General features: G+C 48.9%; 1 protein-coding gene across 1 annotated transcript in view; it reads right to left on the bottom strand.

The window, feature by feature from the left end:
- LOC311529429 (fer-1-like protein 4) overlaps positions 1-17,442 on the bottom strand; it is a gene marked incomplete at its 5' end in the record, with an annotated part of 104,810 nt that overhangs the window by 15,225 nt on the left and 72,143 nt on the right. The window contains 9 exons of the mRNA XM_084645404.1: positions 4,212-4,390; positions 5,764-5,918; positions 7,071-7,241; positions 8,494-8,621; positions 9,207-9,317; positions 10,920-11,051; positions 11,436-11,542; positions 12,212-12,260; positions 12,907-13,038. Coding sequence (XP_084501530.1) covers positions 4,212-4,390; positions 5,764-5,918; positions 7,071-7,241; positions 8,494-8,621; positions 9,207-9,317; positions 10,920-11,051; positions 11,436-11,542; positions 12,212-12,260; positions 12,907-13,038 — 1,164 coding nt within the window. The remainder of the gene's footprint in view (positions 1-4,211; positions 4,391-5,763; positions 5,919-7,070; positions 7,242-8,493; positions 8,622-9,206; positions 9,318-10,919; positions 11,052-11,435; positions 11,543-12,211; positions 12,261-12,906; positions 13,039-17,442) is intronic.

Here is a 17,442-nt window from a genome sequence, read left to right as displayed (position 1 = left end):
TGGCAGAACTACAGCCATGCCGCCCAGCCATGCTGCAACTGCGCTGCCCGGCCCCCCAGAGCATTGCGCCGGCAGCATGGGGCTCTGAGGCTGTGGGGGAGGGGGAACAGCATGGGAGGGGCTGGGGGCTAGCTTCCCAGGTCAGGAGCTCAAGGCGCAGGCAAGTGGGTCCTGCAGGCCGGATGTGGCCCGCGGGCCGTAGTTTGCCCACTTCTGATCTAACTAGATGTGTGCATGCCCACAGCCCTGACATATGGCAGTGACTACATGTATAGAGGAGATTCACTGCCTCTCACGCTCTTTCTTCTTCTTTGCTATAAAGATCTCCCAACACTTTTGCAAAGCAGGGCGATAACCTGGAATCCTGGACAAGTTCCCTTTGGGGCAATTATGTTTTGTTTTGTTTTCTATCAGCAGATCTGAACAATGTGCATCCAAGAGTTTTAAAAGAAGTGGCTCAACTTCTGGACAGATGATATTGGGGATGTTCCAGAGAACAGGAAGAAAGCTGATGTTGGGCCAATATTTAAAGAAGTCAATCCAGGTGGCCTAGATTAGCCTGATATTAGCCCTGGGCAAAATCATGGGACTGCTGACACCCGGAACTAAAGGATAGTTATGTACTTAGCACCACGCACCGCATTTGTCGGTGGTGTATTTTTTTTTTAAATAGGACTCGTCAAATTAACGTGATATCTTGGCAAACCCGATTCTAGATCGTTATCCATTATCTAAGGGGAAACATACAATTGTTACTTATGCAGTGGGACGATGACACAAACACTGGTGGAGCGGTACGCAGAGAAGAGGGCAGGTCACTGATACAGACCAGTCTGGGGCGGTTGGTCAGCAGGTTTCAAACAAATAGCAAGCATTTTAATTAGGGCTATTGATTAATCGCAGTTAACTCATGCAATTAACTCAAACAAATTAATTACAATCTAAAAAAATTAATCACAATTAATCACAGTTTTAATCCATAGAATACCCCATTGAAATTTATTAAATATTTTGGATGTTTTTTTACCTTTTCATATATATTGTATTGTGTGTTGTAACTGAAATCAAAATGCATATTATTTTTTATTACAAATATTTGCCCTGTAAAAATGAAACAAAATAAATAGTATTTTTCAGTTCACCTCATACAGTACTGTAGGGTTATCTCTTTGACGTGAAAGAGCAATTTACAAATGTAGATTTCTTTTTTTGTAACATAACTGCACTCAAAAGCAAAACAATGTAAAACTTCAGAGCCTACAAGTCCACTCAGTCCTACTTCTTGATCAGCCAATAGCTCAGACAAACAAATTTGTTTACATTTACAGGGATAATGCTGCCCTCTTCTTATTTACAGTGTCACCAGAAAGCGAGAACAGGCATTTGCATGGCACTTGTGTTGCCGGCATTGCAAGGTATTTACGTGCCAGATATGCTAAACATTCGTATGCCCCTTCATGCTTCGCCCACCATTCCAGAGGACATGCTTCTATATGGATGACACTTGTTTAAAAAATAATGCGTTAATTAAATTTGTGACTGAACTCCTTGGGGGAGAATTATATGTCCCCTTCTCTGCTTTACCAGCATTCTGCCATATATTTCAGCATTCTCGGATGATGACCAGCGCATGCTGTTAATTTTAAGAACACTTTCACTGCAGATTTCACAAAATGCAAAGAAGGTACCAATGTGAGATTTCTAAAGATAGCTACAGCACTTGACCCTAGGTTTAAGAATCTGAAGTGCCTCCCAAAATCTGAGAGGGACAAGGTATGGAGCATGCTTTCAGAAGTCTTAAAAGAACAACACTCCGATGTGGAAACTACAGAACCCAAACCACCAAAAAAGAAAATCAACCTTCTGCTGGTGGCATCTGACTCAGATAATGAAAATGAACATGTGTTGGTCTGCACTGCTTTGCACTGTTATTGAGCAGAACCCGTCATCAGCATGGACGCATGTCCCCTGGAATGGTGGTTGAAGCATGAAGGGACATATGAATCTTTAGTGCATCTGGCACATAAATATCTTGCAACACCGGCTACCACAGTGCCATGAGAACACCTGTTCTCACTTTCAGGTGACATTGTAAACAAGAAGCAGGCAGCATTATCTCCTGCAAATGTAAACAAACTTGGTTGTCTGAGCAACTGGCTGAACAAGAAGTAGGACTGAGTGGACTTGTCGACTCTAACATTTTACATTGTTTTATTTTTGAATGCAGGTTTTTTGTTCATATTTCTACATTTGTAAGTTCAACTTTCATGATAAAGAGATTGCTCTACAGTACTTGTGTTAGGTGAATTGAAAAATACGTCTTTTTTTTTTACAGTGCAAATACTTGTAATCAAAAATAAATATAAAGTGAGCACTGTACACTTTGCATTCTATGTTATTGAAATTAATATATTTGAAAATGTAGAAAATATTTAAATAAATGGTATCCTATTGTTGTTTAACAGTGTGATTAATCATGTGATTAATTGCAATTAATTTTTTTTAATCACTTGACCTAATTTTAATACAACCAATATAAGGTCCTTCATCGAGGAACAAAGAATGCAGGCCACACTAACAAGATAAGGGACGGTATCCTGGAAAACAGAGACTGAGAGAGACTGAAGAGGTCCTTACAGATAACCAACTGAACAGGAGCTCACTGTGCAATGATGTGGCTAAGAGGATGAATTTAATCCTTGGATTTATAAACAGGGGAATATCAAGTAAGGCCAGAGAGGTGCACATTACCTCTCTAAACGGCACTGGTGAGACCATTACAGGAATACTGTGCACAGTTCTGGTGTCCACACTTCAAAAAGGATGTTGAAAACTTGGAGCAGACTCAGATAAAAGCTACAAGAACGATTTGAGGTCTGGAAAACCTGCCATATAGCGAGAGACTAACAGAGATCAAGGTATTCAGCTCAGCCAAGAGAATGTTAAAAAGTGTCTACACACACCCACGAGAGGAGAAGACTGCAGATGGATGAGGGCTCTTCAGTCTAGCAGAGAGTCAGAACAAGATCCAAAGGCTAGATCCATTCAGACTGGAAATAAGGTGAAAAGTTTTAGCAGTGAGGGTAATTACCCACTGGTACAACTTACCAGGGATGTGGCAGGTTCTCTCTCACTTGAAGTCTTTAACTCAAGACTGGATGTCTGTCTCCAGATGACCTGCTCTAGCTCAGTCACAAGTTACTGGGCTGGATACAGCAAGCAGAAATCACTTGCCGAGGTTCTCTGGCCTGTGCTATGCTGGAGGTCAGACTAAATGAGCACAATGGTTCCTTCTTGCCTTAAAAGCTATGATGTATGCCTATCTACATTACATTCTGTCTAATTTCAGCTCCTTACTTGAAGCCACTGAGCCGTGCTGTTGCTCACTTTAAAATGCTGCCAAGTTCTTCCCCAGAAGTGGCTGCACTTTATCTATAAGTTATTAACTGATCGCTGGGTCCTTAGTTTTTTATTATTATTTGTACTACAGCAGTGCCTAGAGGCTTCAGCCAAGCTCAAGGCCCCATTGTGCCAGGATGTCCCTGCCCTGAAGAGCTTGCAATATAAAGACACAAGACAGGCAAAGACTGGGAGAATGAGGCATAGAGAGGGAAAGTGACTTGCCCAAGGTCACACCGCAATCAGTGGCAGAGCCAGGAATGAAATACAGGTCTTCTGACTCCCAGTCCAGTGCCCTATTCACTACAGTCTAGACCACACTGCTCTCCAAGCACAGTGTGCTGCTGTCCGTAGGATGAAAAGCCCTGCACTCCGAGGAGATGGCAATGATTTACTGTGTTCAGTGATGGTCACTTCACTATCAGAAAAATGACAAACAGTTGAAGGGTGTGACCCTGAGATATGGTGAAGAATTGCCCATGGTGCTGCAGGGGGAGTCAGGAGTCGCTGGACAAATCTGAGCAAAGGAAAACGTAGACAAGACAGGCAAGATATGGGGGGAGAAACTGCTGAATGTCAGGAAACCTTTGTTGTTGATGAGATCTAGTCCAGTGTGGAACAGTTTGCCAAGGGCAGAGGTGGGAACTCCATTGCTTGGGACAGTTCCTGCTGGACTGGACAAAGCCCCAGGGAGGAGATGGTGAAGAACAGTCACGTTCTGGCTAAGGGTGTGACCAGGCGGCCCAAAGAGCTTCTCTAGGCTTAGAGCACAGTGGTAGGTACTCTGGTGTGAATAAATGTATTAGCCTCACCTGCACGAGTCCAGGGTTCTCTGCGTTGTAAAGGGACCGAACCTCCACATGCTCCGGGACCAGTTTGTACCCGAGCTCTGGCATCTCATCCCAGTGCTGCAGGACATACAAAGCCTTCTGCTCATCATATGCTGACCACGTCTCGTCATCCATTTCTCTCTTGTCTTTTACAAAGGCCTCTGGAACACAAGGCAGCCAGTCAGAAGGGTCTAAAGACATGCGGCCAGCCAGATCAACAATGATGACTAGAGCTGTAAGGGAGAAGGCAGGAGCATCCGAGCACACCAAACGTCTACACAGAACAACGGAATGGGGGGAAGAAGAAGGGGAGAGCTGTGTAGAGGAGAAGTGGTTAAAAGGCCCAGGGAGCTGCTTATGAAGAAGGCAGAGTGAGGTGGAGAAATCTTTTGAGTAAAGATTCAACTAAAGAGAAACAAGGGAAAATGACAGTGAGCGCCTGCTACCCCACCCCCCAGAACAGGAGAAGTGGGGGAACCAAACCTCCCAAAGCAGGGTCCCTGCCCTCTGGGGGGAGTTCAACTCCCCAGATCTCCGCTGACCAGCGGAACGCTCTCATGGGAGGCTACATTTCACACGCATGTGTGGTGTTGGGATAAGTGGGTTGTGGTGTTTTCCATATGCTGCATGTTCAGCTCAGCCTATGCAGCTAAATCCAGCCTCCCTCCATGTGTAAGTGAGACTGGGGCATGCGTGAGGCACAGGTGGTTCAGCCTGAATGAGATGAAGGATAATGGAAAATAAAAGCACAAAGAAAACGCAGTAAGGAGATCTGTCAGCCTGTCGACGATGGACAGCTGGTCACAAACAGCTGCATACAGGGACTGTCCCTTGTAGCTTCAATGAAAAATAAGCAAAGCTCTCTCAGGGGGAGTGTTAAAAGAAACAATCAAACCAAACCTAGTACACATGGCCTGCGTGAAGTGCTGACGCTCAGCAGGCCAGCTGGTCCATGGGGCTCAAGTAGGGTGACCAGGCAGCAAGTGCGAAAAATCGGGATGGGGTGGGGGGTAATAGGAGCTTATATAAGAAAAAGACCCCAAAATCAGGACTGCCCCTATAAAATCGGGACATCTGGTCACCCTAGGCTCAAGCACCGGCTAGGAATTAGTGTTTGGACTGCACAGTCTGGGCCACGTTGCCACTTGGTATAACTCCATTCTCTGTCTAATCTGAGGTCACATTGTGAACCCCACTCACGTTAGTGAGCAGTTACTCATAGTTGGTGGGTAAACTCACATAAGTGACTGCTCACCAAAGTGAGTACGGGGTTCACAATCAGCCCTCCAACTGTGAACGCCTTGGTTCAGGGGCCACATTGTCTCGCGTGGCCTGTGCAGCTCTGAACATGCTGCTGGAGCTCCTCAGAACGTGCTAACAGTGGCCGAGTGGTTGGTCCAGTCAGTGAGGAAAGGGGGGCTCAGAGTGCACCCCAAGACATGAGCCTCGCACAGCTGAAGGCCTGACAGAAGGCAAGAGCTGGTCACCCTTGAAAACACCTGGAGTTAACTCTCCCCCCAGACACACACGGTACCTTCAGGGAAAGCCTCAGGAGGGACCTTGAAGATCTTGTTGTTCACTTTGACCTCCTCCCGCCTGTACTCTGCCGAGGGGAGAGAGCTCTTCTTGCACAAACTCTCCAAGATCTGGGTGGGCTTGAAAGCATCTCGCCACATGTTATAGCCATCTCTGTGGGGAGGGGAGAGGAGGTTCAAACGTACACGATTCTCCCTGGTGTAGCCACGATAGATAATATTTCTACTGGGATGTGAGAACTGCCTCCTCTGGCAGACTCTCCACTAGGCGGGTGGGGCTGCCAGAGTACTGTGAAAGCACTCCCTATAGGCTCCCTAGGGAAGGTTATGAAGCAAGCTGTTGGCTTATCAAGAGACTAAGAACCTCTCCCTCTTGGATAATGAGGCAGTAACAGGCCCATGAAGAGAAATCTCCCACCTCACTTCACCCATTAGCCAAATAAAAGCAATAGAAGAAATGACAGCAGTGATCTTTGCTGGGAAATTCTGGATGTAAAGTTGCTGGAGGGTGTCCATATACATGGGGTTCTATCCAAAGTGATAAAGTCCTGTCCTCTCTTGTAGAAATAGCAAGCTCACAGGCAACCTGTTCTGTTCGAACTTCCAAACTTCCCTGCATTGAAATCATTATCTTATTCTTCTGTGGCTCTTTTTATAAGGGTCTAAACAACTTAGCAAGACAAAATCTTCCCCAGTACAACTGAGTGGGGGCTTTCGAGGGGTGGGGGGCAAAGATTAGTTTAGGAACCTTAATATAAATGTAACTGAATTTTTTGTTTGGGAATTACCCCAGTTTCAAAAATGTTTAAGGAATGATCAGGATGATGAATGATGTCAATGGATCATTACTATAATCATGAATAACTAGTATGAATGTATTTTTTAAGTTCATGTTATAATAATTCTTGGCTGCCACATGCAAAATGTACCAATTTTCAAGAGATCGCTTCAGAGACTTGGGTTGGCCAATGTTGCAGCACCTGAGATTTCAAGTTTGAGCCTCTCCTGCAGACTCGCTGGTAAACGTGCAGGTCTCTGCACACACACGCACCAATACACGCATTAGTTTCCCGGAGCACATCCAGACTTCTGCACTGCTGATTTGCATTTGCTCTGTCACTTAATCAGTCCATTTGCATTAAAAGTTGTAATTTTTTTTTAAATGTAGAGCCCTTTTGTTCAGTGGCAGCCTGCAGAAGTGCAGGCTCCGCCCCCGCAGCTCCCACCGGCCGCCATTCCCGGACAATGGGAGCTGCAAAGCCAGCGCTCTGGGCAGAGGCAGCCTGCAGAGCTGCCGGGAACGTACGTGTCATACTGGGAGGCCACTCCGCAGTTAGCTCGGTGTTTGCTGTAGAATCGGTTCTCCAAGTCAATCTTCGTCTCCCCAATCAGATCATCAGACCCAACCAAATCATGGTCAAATATTGAAATAGTGAGTTCAGATTCCATCGGAAAGGATATGCTCAGTTCCAGAACTCTGAATACAAAGCAAAGAGACACTCAGTCAGCAGAGAGGATGGAAATCAAGCACGTTTCCCTCCCTGCCCCGGCTCTGATGGCAGAACCGCATGTCTGTGGGCGCAGTGCTGGTGAAGCTCCGGTCCTCCTGCCCCACAGAACTCACCAGCTTCTGAGCAAGCTGCCTGGTGCTCCCCAGGAAGGAAATATCTAGAAGGGGCAGCACCTTCTCCTGTCTAATTCCCTGCTCCAAACACATTGCCACACATAGGGCTGGACACTCCTGGTTCTGTAACCTCAGCAGGAGCCGGGCAGCCCTGATCAGCAGGTCCTTTTACTTCAAAGAGCTCATTGTACATCATTCCAGTGACTCTGCTCTGTGTTTCAATGACAATGGGATATAATAGGCTGCCGGGTTACAATGGCCTCCCGTTACTTTCCCCCGCTTTGGACAAGCTAAGATCTCCACCCAGGGTACAATTCAGTGAGCCATCTGCACCGCAGTCACCCTGACTGTGTGTGCAAACCTGGGGGCACATCCAGGAGCACATTTGTGTGTGTGGAACTCTGCCCTCCATTTCTAAATGTTTGCCCCAAGGATTCCCTTGGAGATCAGACCCTAGAAACCACGGCCAAGCTCCGAATCCCATGATCCTGAGTCCGCAGCAGCAACACAGCCAGTGTCCCCACTGGAGACACAAACACATAAAGGAGCTGGGGCCTGCTGCTGCACAGATGTTCCTGCACTGTCACGATGTGTAATGCTCCCCTGGTTTTGGCTGCCAGGGGCCTGGGGTCTCCTTTCTCCTCACCATTTCTTGCTGTTCGAGAAGAGGCCGGGGGCTCTCCTTTCTTCCCCTTGGAAAAAGGGGTTTCCCTGCTCTCTGTTCCCTCCTGAGTGTAGGTTCTAGAGGTACTATGCTGCTTTGCCCGTATCTCAGGTATGGAATTTAGGGGTGCTTCTGTATCAACACCCCAGATGTTCTGCCTATATGAGTGGAAGGCCAGTCAGACACATGCACCTACAGAAGCCCTGGGCAGAGCCCATCAGAGCTGCTGATGTGTGAGACATAGTCCCTGGCTTCTCGAGATAGTGCTACACAACATGCCAATGTAACAGAGTCTCCAGTGGACAGAGAAAGAAGCCCCGATGTCACACTGAGCTCAGAGTGTTGGCTCTGTGCAGCGACCCAGCCATCAGCCTTTCCAAGATGCACCAGGGAAGAGGCTGTTCCCATTAAACATGACCCAAGATACAGCTTGCTCCTTACTCGCCAAACACAGGATTGAGCTGCTTAGGGATGTAGCGGTCCTTTGTGTCCTTCTGCTCTTGCCCAAGCGTTACCACCACATAGGGATCTGCCTTGCCGTTGGAGTCTGCAGGAGCCAGGTTCGTTGCCTAAAATACACAAGACAGGAGGCGCTGGGGCTGACATCCACAGCCACAGCCGTGACGTCCAGGCCAAGTGAGAGCACGTGCAGGGCACAGGGCTACTGAGGAGTTTCTGAGGTGGAGCACCGAGACCTCCGATCCTGTCTGCCACAGGCAGCAGATGAATCTCTCGAGGACACGCTAGTCATGTATCAGTACGGAAGCCCTTAGCCAGGGAGCGAGAGCAGAATTGCCAGTTCATCTCCCAGGTACTGACTCTAGGCAGAGCATGGGGAATGCCCCATCGGCAGTTCCAGTGCCCTTTGGAGGTTCGGGAGTGGGCAGATTGTCTCCCTAGGGAGGACGGTGGAAACCCCAGCACTTCAGACACTTGACTCTAAACTGGACAAAGCTCTAGAAAAGATCCTGTGGGGACCAATGCTGCTATGGGCCAAACGGCTGGCTGGAAATGAAGCGACTAGTTGGGACCCAACAGCAAGGGCTTCTCCAGTCTCAGTTTTGCTGGTTCCATGAATACAGGCTGTGGGATGGCCAGGGATTCTCTAGCTGCTGATCTGGACAAGGTCTCCAGGACTCAATGCAGTCACTTACCTTAACAATATAAACTCGGACAAGCACCTTGATGGGTCTGTTTCTGGGAACACCCTGTGAGATCTTGTGCTCTGTACCTGCCTCCTCAGCAGGATAAACAAAGAATGAACCCTGCAGTGGAGACATTGAACAGGAACAGCAACATTGTGGGGATCAATACCCTTCTACAGAAAATATTTCAAGCAAATTGTAATGCCCAGGATTTGATCCGTAGCACCACCTCAATTTTGTCAAATTGAAACTGGCAGATTACATGTGTGTCTGTGCCCTGTACCAGGCCAGATAGTGCTACACAACGTGTTATGTTCCCAAAGAGACAGCCAGGGCCTCTCTCACACACTCAGGTCAGCAGACTTGATCTTCTTTCCTAAGAGACAGGCTACTCTACAGGGAACTTACCCCCATCCCATGACAACCTGGGGCTGGCCTGCAGAGGAGGGCAGGGAGCCAGGCTATTCACAGTTACCTCCTAATCACTCCTCTGAAGTCAGTCTCGGGAGCGGACACTTCAGGAGACCATGGATGAGTGGAAAAGGCCTTTGCTGAAGGAAGGATTTCCAAAGTAATAGTACAAATTATAACTAATCATGTGTCATGGTAGCATGCAGAGGTGCCAGCCAAGACCTGTACAGAGTCCTTACCCCAGACAGCTTCCCATCTAAAGACTAGGGACACAAGTGTAACAAACAATCAGAGGGAGGAGGGTAACAGAACAAATGTCCACACAGGCCAGCACTGCGGATTACCTGCTAATTCATAGCCTGGGGTGTCAACACAACAGAGCAGGCCCATGCCCTCCCCTCCAACGACTTTGATGCACATTATTTAAGCCATCTTTAGGGCGGCACCATCCAGGCATGATCCAGGTTAAATTTCACCAGAGGCAGACAATAAACACTCAGCAGTAACAGAGCACTAAACACAGCTAAATACTGCCTCAAAGAGACCTTAAACTAAAGCTGGCAGGCCCCAAATGTCAGGGAGAGGCGGTTTTGTGAGCTCAGAGACACTGGAGAGGTGGGCAGAGCCACTGTTGTCTGTGGTTAAGCCTCATGCATCTCCTAGTAGCGCAGCAGTTCAAAACTTCTCCTGTCACGCCCCCTCCCCCATCAGTAACGGAATCTGTCTGCGCCCCCCCCGCCCCCCATTACTGCCCAGCTGGCTCGGCAGAGGAGCTTGGGCTGAAGGCGAATGACAGCAGAGCTGGCCTGGGTGGATTGGAGCTGGGGCTGGGGACGGAGATGGAGTGGAGCTGGGTGGATTGGCGCTGGGGCCAGAATGGAGCTGGGGAGAGCTCGGGGCAGAGCAGAACTATGTGGCGCTCCCTCCCCACCCCCTGTGCAGGCTGGCCCTGGTCCCGCTGCATGCCCCTCCGAACGTTCCTCCGTGCCCCACTAGGGGGGGATTTCCCCACAGTTTGGGGACCACTGCCCTAGGGGCTACTGCTTCTTTCGGTTCCATGGTGCCCAAGGAATGGCATGAAACTTCTACAATGCAGATCTGCCATGAGAATTTCATGCAGGAGACTTTATGCTACAAGGCATTCCTCCTGACTACACGCTATAATGAAGGAATTTAGTGTCCCAGTTCTTTTCTTAGTGAAGGATAAAAGGATAAAAATGTTCCAAAATGTTCTTACGCTGCGAATTGCTTTCCCCTCTTTCATGCATTGCTGTCACGCATAACATGAATGGCATTCAAATGACACAGTACCTTGTACTTCCCCACAAAGTTCTCATCCTCATTTCCGTCCTCATCCTCATCCGCCTTCCCCCGATGAAGTGGAAAGATATACAGCCAGTCTTCAAAATTATCAAACTCATTTTCCAGCTCTGAGTTATAGATCTGAAATAAACTGCAAGTTATTTAGGCTCTTTCCTTCCAGCTCAGTCTCCCCAAAGGGAAGGAAAGAGTTAATGTGATCTTAGGATGATTTCCCCCATTGACCACGTGGCCCATTCCCGCCCTGGTTCTATGACATTTCGGACCATATCCAAAGGAGATGAGGGCACTCAGCACCGAGCCGGACCAAGCGCTTTGTTCCGGTGGAATCCCCATCAAAGGTAAAGGGAGCTGTGCATGCGAACAGATGGCAGGGCTGCGGGTCAGCACTCTGATTCGCTTTTCCCCTTTAGGATCTGTGCTGTCACAGCTGGCGGGACTGTAAGGAAGAAGGAGCAGGAGGGAATAAACTGAGACAGAGCAGATCAGTCACCCTCAGAGACTCACCTGCAGCGTAGCTATGAGTTTCCTTTTGGGCCGCACTGGCTCAGCTTCCACTATCACTCCATTTTCCGCTTCCATATCAATAGAGTCCGCATTTAAGTTCCCTCCATCTACAAAGGGCATTAACAAGATCGCTAAATGTCCTGGCTTCTCCAAACAAGGTATTTTTCTCTCTGATTTGTATGTCACTCCATGACATAATCTCAGCAATAGCTTTTGCTTTCAAACAGTCGCTTGAAAACACGATAAAATATCATTGTGCAACGTGACAATCAATGTCTTGTAAGAACTGCCCTTGAAAAGCATTTCCACTATTTACCTTCATGGAAGAACATGGGGCATTTGCACAGCACAGAGGCCAGCAACAAAGGAGACAGAAAGTCACTGAGGACTTGGTACAGAAAGCAGAGTGAATGGCTATTTGCCTACTGTCCAAATGGTGTGTCTGGCATAAGACTAGCAGAGATGACAGTGGCTGGGCAGGGGAGGGTCTGTGCCAGGGCTTGGGTATAGTAAAACAAACAAAAAGATTCTGAAGCAGTTGGAGATCTGTTGACGATCTTTTATCAGACTGAGGGGCACAATCTGTGTGAGCCAGGGAAACTGCCCAGCATCAATCTCTCTAGCCCTCAGTGCTATCAGCTTGGGGGCTGTACTCTGCTTCCAACTGAACAGCTGTCTGAAATATAGCACCAGCGTGTGCAGGGGCCTCTGACGGCAGGTCAGGATTTGGAAATGCCAGCAAAACCTGTGTCTGCCTGGCTGGTCTAAGAACTCACCTGCCTCATTCGGGTCGTCGTTGTCCCCATCCTCCTCGTCACTATGGCACTGAAACACACACACGTTACCGCATTGCTCAGCCAGCGAATTATTACCCGGGATTACTAGATTGATTAACGCTATTGGGGGGGGCACAGCAGGGTAGTTTTGTGCTGCTGGGTTCAGCTCATGAGCCAAAGCTGCCCAGTGAGCAACGAGACAGGCTGTAGAAAAAGAACCTCAGAGACACTTCTGATTCTCTCGGGGCAGATTGGAGGATGGCTAGGAAGGAGCAGTAAGATCCCCGTTACTGCAGTGTGACTGTCCAGGACAAGTGAAGCCATGTGTAACCCCCCCCCCCACACACACACACATGACTTTGGAGCCCAAATCCCATTTTCAAGAGTGACATAGGCACTTCAGGCCAAATTCAGAAGGCACCTAGGTGCCGCTTTGCTCAGCACTGCAGCACCAACCCCTGGGCACCCTGCCACCCAGCTGAACTCTCAGCCCTGAGCTAGGTGTCCACGGGGTGAGTAGGGGATTCTCAGCATGCAGAGCTGGGAGCTACCTTCGCAAACCAGCAATGAAATGCTGAGACCAGGGCCAGAGCTGAGGGGCTGGATCCACACAAGTACTGCGATATTTAATTCCCACTGATCTTGTGGCTGTCATGCCAATAAGGGACAAAGGAACTGAAGTGACAGACCATTACCTGGTTGCTCATTTCCTTTAAGGACTCATAGTACTTAGACCACCAATCCAGTTCTTCCAACTCTGGCTTTTCCTCCTCAAACTCATCCTCTTTCTTTATGAGTTTATTGATAGGAATTTTCTTCAGAGGAGCCTAAGAACACATAACAAAGGCCTGAGAATCAGGAAAGGGCAAAGCACGGGTTTCTGTGAGTCATATGTAGTGGACTGTATTGGTGCCTGATATTAGAGAGGCTTTGTCCCGCACCACCCCAGGGGCTCAGCTTTCCCAAAGACCACAACAACACATGGCTACCTGTGGCTCAGGTTTTGCGCATTTCTACCAAAGCCACACTATTCCCACCAGAAAGACAATCCAAGGTATTAGCGATGCCAGAGCTCCTGGCTCTCTCAGCAAGTGCAGGATAACAGCACACAGCGAACAGGCAGGAGCTGTGCCGAAGAGAGTCCATTAAAGTAGGTACACCAGTTTGACACGAGAGCCCTCCAGGTGCTGCACAGGGTGACCATGAATGAAAGCTATCTGCACCGGGGGGACAGAGAATTAGACCTTTCTAGGACGGGCCCTTTATGGATGTACCATTCATTCCCCAGTGCACTCTTTCAGATTAAATATTCAGTCAACAAAACCTTTCTGTCAGACACCAGCTAAGGCTGCTAAGTGAAAGTAATGCTCTTCCCGATCACGTCATTTACAAACACAAACCCCAAATCACAAGGAGATAGCTGGCTAAAGAGCACCTTGGACTAGGCTCTCTGGCCTTCTCGGTGTGGGGACGGCATTCAGCCCTAACTCCCTTGCTGGGGATACGTCTAGCCTCAGGGAGTCCCCAGCAGCCTCTGACCCACAACTGTGCTCTAGCTATTCCCAGTTGGCAGGTGGCCCCTTCGGACCGTTGTCAACAGATGGAAGCTAGAGCAGCCTCCAGGCTGGTCTAACCTGCTCCTTGGTTGAGACAGGGGCACAGAATCAGGAAGGCAGAGCAAGTGCCCCGACAGCAGCCTGTAGCCAATTATTTTAGTTTATTGTTAATTTATTGTGTGGTTAGACAAATTAGAAGATTGGGCCAAAAGAAATCTGATGAGGTTCAACAAAGACAAGTGCAGAGTCCTGCACTTAGGACGGAAGAATTCCATGCACTACTACAGACTAGGGACCAAATGGCTAGGCAGCAGTTCTGCAGAAAAGGACCTAGGGGTGACAGTGGACGAGAAGCTGGATATGAGTCAACAGTGTGCCCTTGTTGCCAAGAAGGCTAACGGCATTTTGGGCTGTATAAGTAGGGGCATTGCCAGCATATCGAGGGACATGATCGTTCCCCACTATTCGACATTGTTGAGGCCTCATCTGGAGTACTGTGTCCAGTTTTGGGCCCCTCACTACAAGCATGTGGAAAAATTGAAAAGCGTCCAGCGGAGGGCAACAAAAATGATTAGGGGACTGGAACACATGACTTATGAGGAGAGGCTGAGGGAACTGGGATTGTTTAGTCTGCAGAAGAGAAGAATGAGGGGGGATTTGATAGCTGCTTTCAACTACCTGAAAGGGGGTTCCAAAGAGGATGGCTCTAGACTGTTCTCAGTGGTAGCAGGTGACAGAACAAGGAGTAATGGTCTCAAGTTGCAGTGGGGGAGGTTTAGGTTGTATATTAGGAACAACTTTTTCACTAGGAGGGTGGTGAAGCACTGGAATGCGTTACCTCGGGAGGTGGTGGAATCTCCTTCCTTAGAAGTTTTTAAGGTCAGGCTTGACAAAGCCCTGGCTGGGATGATTTAGTTGGGGATTGGTCTTGCTTTGAGCAGGGGGTTGGACTAGATGACCTCCTAAGGTCCCCTCCAACCCTCATAGTCTATGATTCACTACCATGTTATGTTATATATAATCATTGTATGCTGAATAGAGTTAAATTGTAGGATTATAGAAGTATAAGATTGATCAGTATGTAGAGCAGGGGTCTCAAACGCAATTTACCTTAGGGGCAGTGCTAGTCCTCAAATTCTCCCAGCAGACCAATAATGTCACTCATGCCGCCCAAACTCTGCCCCCCCCCCGCTAAAATGCGCCCCCCCCATCTGCCTAAGCCTCTGGGGTAGGGTGACCAGATGTCCCATTTTTATAGGGACAGTCCCGTTTTTTGGACTTTTTCTTGTATACGTGCTTATTACCCCCACCCCCGTCCCATTTCTTCACGGTTGCTATCTGGTCACCCTGCTCTGGGAGGGAGTTTGGATGGGGGAGAAGGTCTGGGGTAGGGGATTGGGGTGCAGGCTCTGGGAGGGAGTTAGGGTGCTGGGTGCAGGCTCTGAGCTGGGGCAGGGGTGCAGGAGGAGGGGGTGGGGTTGCAGGCTCTGTGAGGGAGGAGCGGGGAGGGGTGCAGGCTCTGTGAGGGAGTGCAGGCTCTGGGAGGGGGGTCGGGGGCAGGAGAGAGGGTGGGAAGGGGGGGGAAGGCTCTGGGAGGGGGGACAGGGGGTGTGGAGCTTACCTGGGGCTCCAAGGTGGGGCAGACCAGGGGGCCTCCGCACGCTGCTGCCCCCAGGCACTGCCACTGCAGCTTCCCATTGGCCACAGGGGCACTCGGGGTGGGGGCAGCACGTGGAGGCACAGCCCCACCCTGGGGCCGCAGGGAGGGGCCAGCAGACACGTGGAGTGAGCAGGCAGACACTGCTCAGCTCCGCTGTGTTGCTAGGGCCCTGGGCCATTGTAAATCGCCTGCGGGGAGCGCCCGGGGGCAGCAGGCAAGTGAATGGATTGATTAAGGTGAAACTCTGAAACTACTGTAGGGATAAATTTGGGGTGTAGGTGTAAGGAAACTATCTTTGTGGAACACAGGGAATGGAGGGTCTGCCATCATGGCTCTGAGTTCACCGCCCCTTCTTGCTGAAGTGATGACCACAAGGAAGGTGACTTTCATGAATAAAAGGGACATGGAACAAGTGGCTAAAAGCTTGAAGGGGGGCTTGTTAGAACCAAGAGAACAAGATTCAGGTCCCACTGTGCTGTGATCTTTTGAGAAGACGGAAAGGTTCATAGGAGGCCTTTCCAGAGTCGATTGGTTAGTGGGTGTGCAAAAACAGAGTGGCCCTTAGTAGGAGGATGGAATGCACTGCTGGCTGCTAGGTGGACTCCTAGAGAGCTGACGGATAAACCTGATGTCTTTAAAGACAGGATATAGTCTAAGATGAGGGGAATGTCTGCAGTGTCTGGTGACACACCTCTTCACTGGGTCCAGGAAGAGAATCATCTCCATTTAGCCAGGTAATATTTTCTACTAGAGTCCTTTCTGCTATTAGAGAGGATGTCCTGCATGGCTGAGGAGCATGCATGTTCTAGAGATGATGCCACTCCAAATACCATGCCCTGCAGTGGAGCAGTTGTGGATCGGGGTGTTTGATTGTGCGATTGCACTGGGTCAGGAGCTCAGGGAATGTTGGAATGGTAATCGGTGGGTGAGCCAACATGCACAAGAGGTCGGGGAACCAGATCTGTCTGGGCGAGAAGGGGACAATCAGGATGACCATCACCCTGTCTTGTTGGATCTTGTGCAGCACCCATGGTAGCAGGAGTTGTAGCAGGAGGAAAGCAGACTGAGCTGGCCCTACCAGGAGAGAAGGAGAGCATTGCCCTGGGAGTGATAACCAAGGGCTCCTCTGGAGCAGTATGTGGTGCACTTGGTGGTAGTCTGAGAAGCGAACTGATCTCTGGCTGGGGTTTCCCATTGCGTGAAAATGTCACGTAGCACCCGCCATGGAGCTCCCACTCCTGACTGATCACAAAGGGTCTGCTGTGGGAGTCTGTGAGCACATTCGGTTTCTTAAGAAGGTGGGCTGCAGATAGGGTGATCTGACTGCTGAGGCACCAGTTTCTGAGGCCAACTGCTTCTGTGCACAGGGAGGCAGATTTTGCTCCCCTTTGCTTGCTGCTGCAGAATACAATTGTAGTGTTATCTGACATTATCAGGACATGGTGAAAGCAGATGAATGGAAGAAAGAATTCACATGCAATTCTTACTACCTGAAGTTTCAGAACATTAATGTGCATTCTAACCCATGTGTCGTGTTGTTACCTGTTTGAACTCCCCAGCCTATGAGGGATGTGTCGGTAATGATAGTCTTCTCCGGAGAAGAGGGAATGAAGGGGACACCTATTCATATGTGATAAGGATTTGTCCACCATAGGAGGGAAGACAGAACCTTGGCAGGGACCCTGAGCAGAAGGTTCAAGGGGTGGCAGATCGGTGAGTACACCGACCATATACATGCTTGAAGACACTGAAGGTGGAGTCTCATAAATGGAGTGACATAGGTGCAGGAGGCCATGTGGCTGAGTAGGGACAGACATGTCTCGGCTTTTACTTGAGGATTGCTCCTTATGTGAGCTATGATCTTGGTCATAGTCTGGAACCTGTCTGTGGACAAATACGCCTTTGTGGTGACAGAGTTCAAGGTTGCTCTGATTAAGTCCAAAGGGGGGTGAGCACAGATTTTTTCTATGTTTACACTGACTCCCAGTGAGGAAAGGAGGCGGAGCATCATAGAC

Source organism: Lepidochelys olivacea (assembly GCF_965140295.1).
Source record: "Lepidochelys olivacea isolate rLepOli2 genome assembly, chromosome: 13".
Lineage (NCBI taxonomy): Eukaryota > Metazoa > Chordata > Testudines > Cheloniidae > Lepidochelys > Lepidochelys olivacea.
Note: the sequence above shows the minus strand (reverse complement) of the source record. Positions and strands in the feature narration are given on the sequence as shown.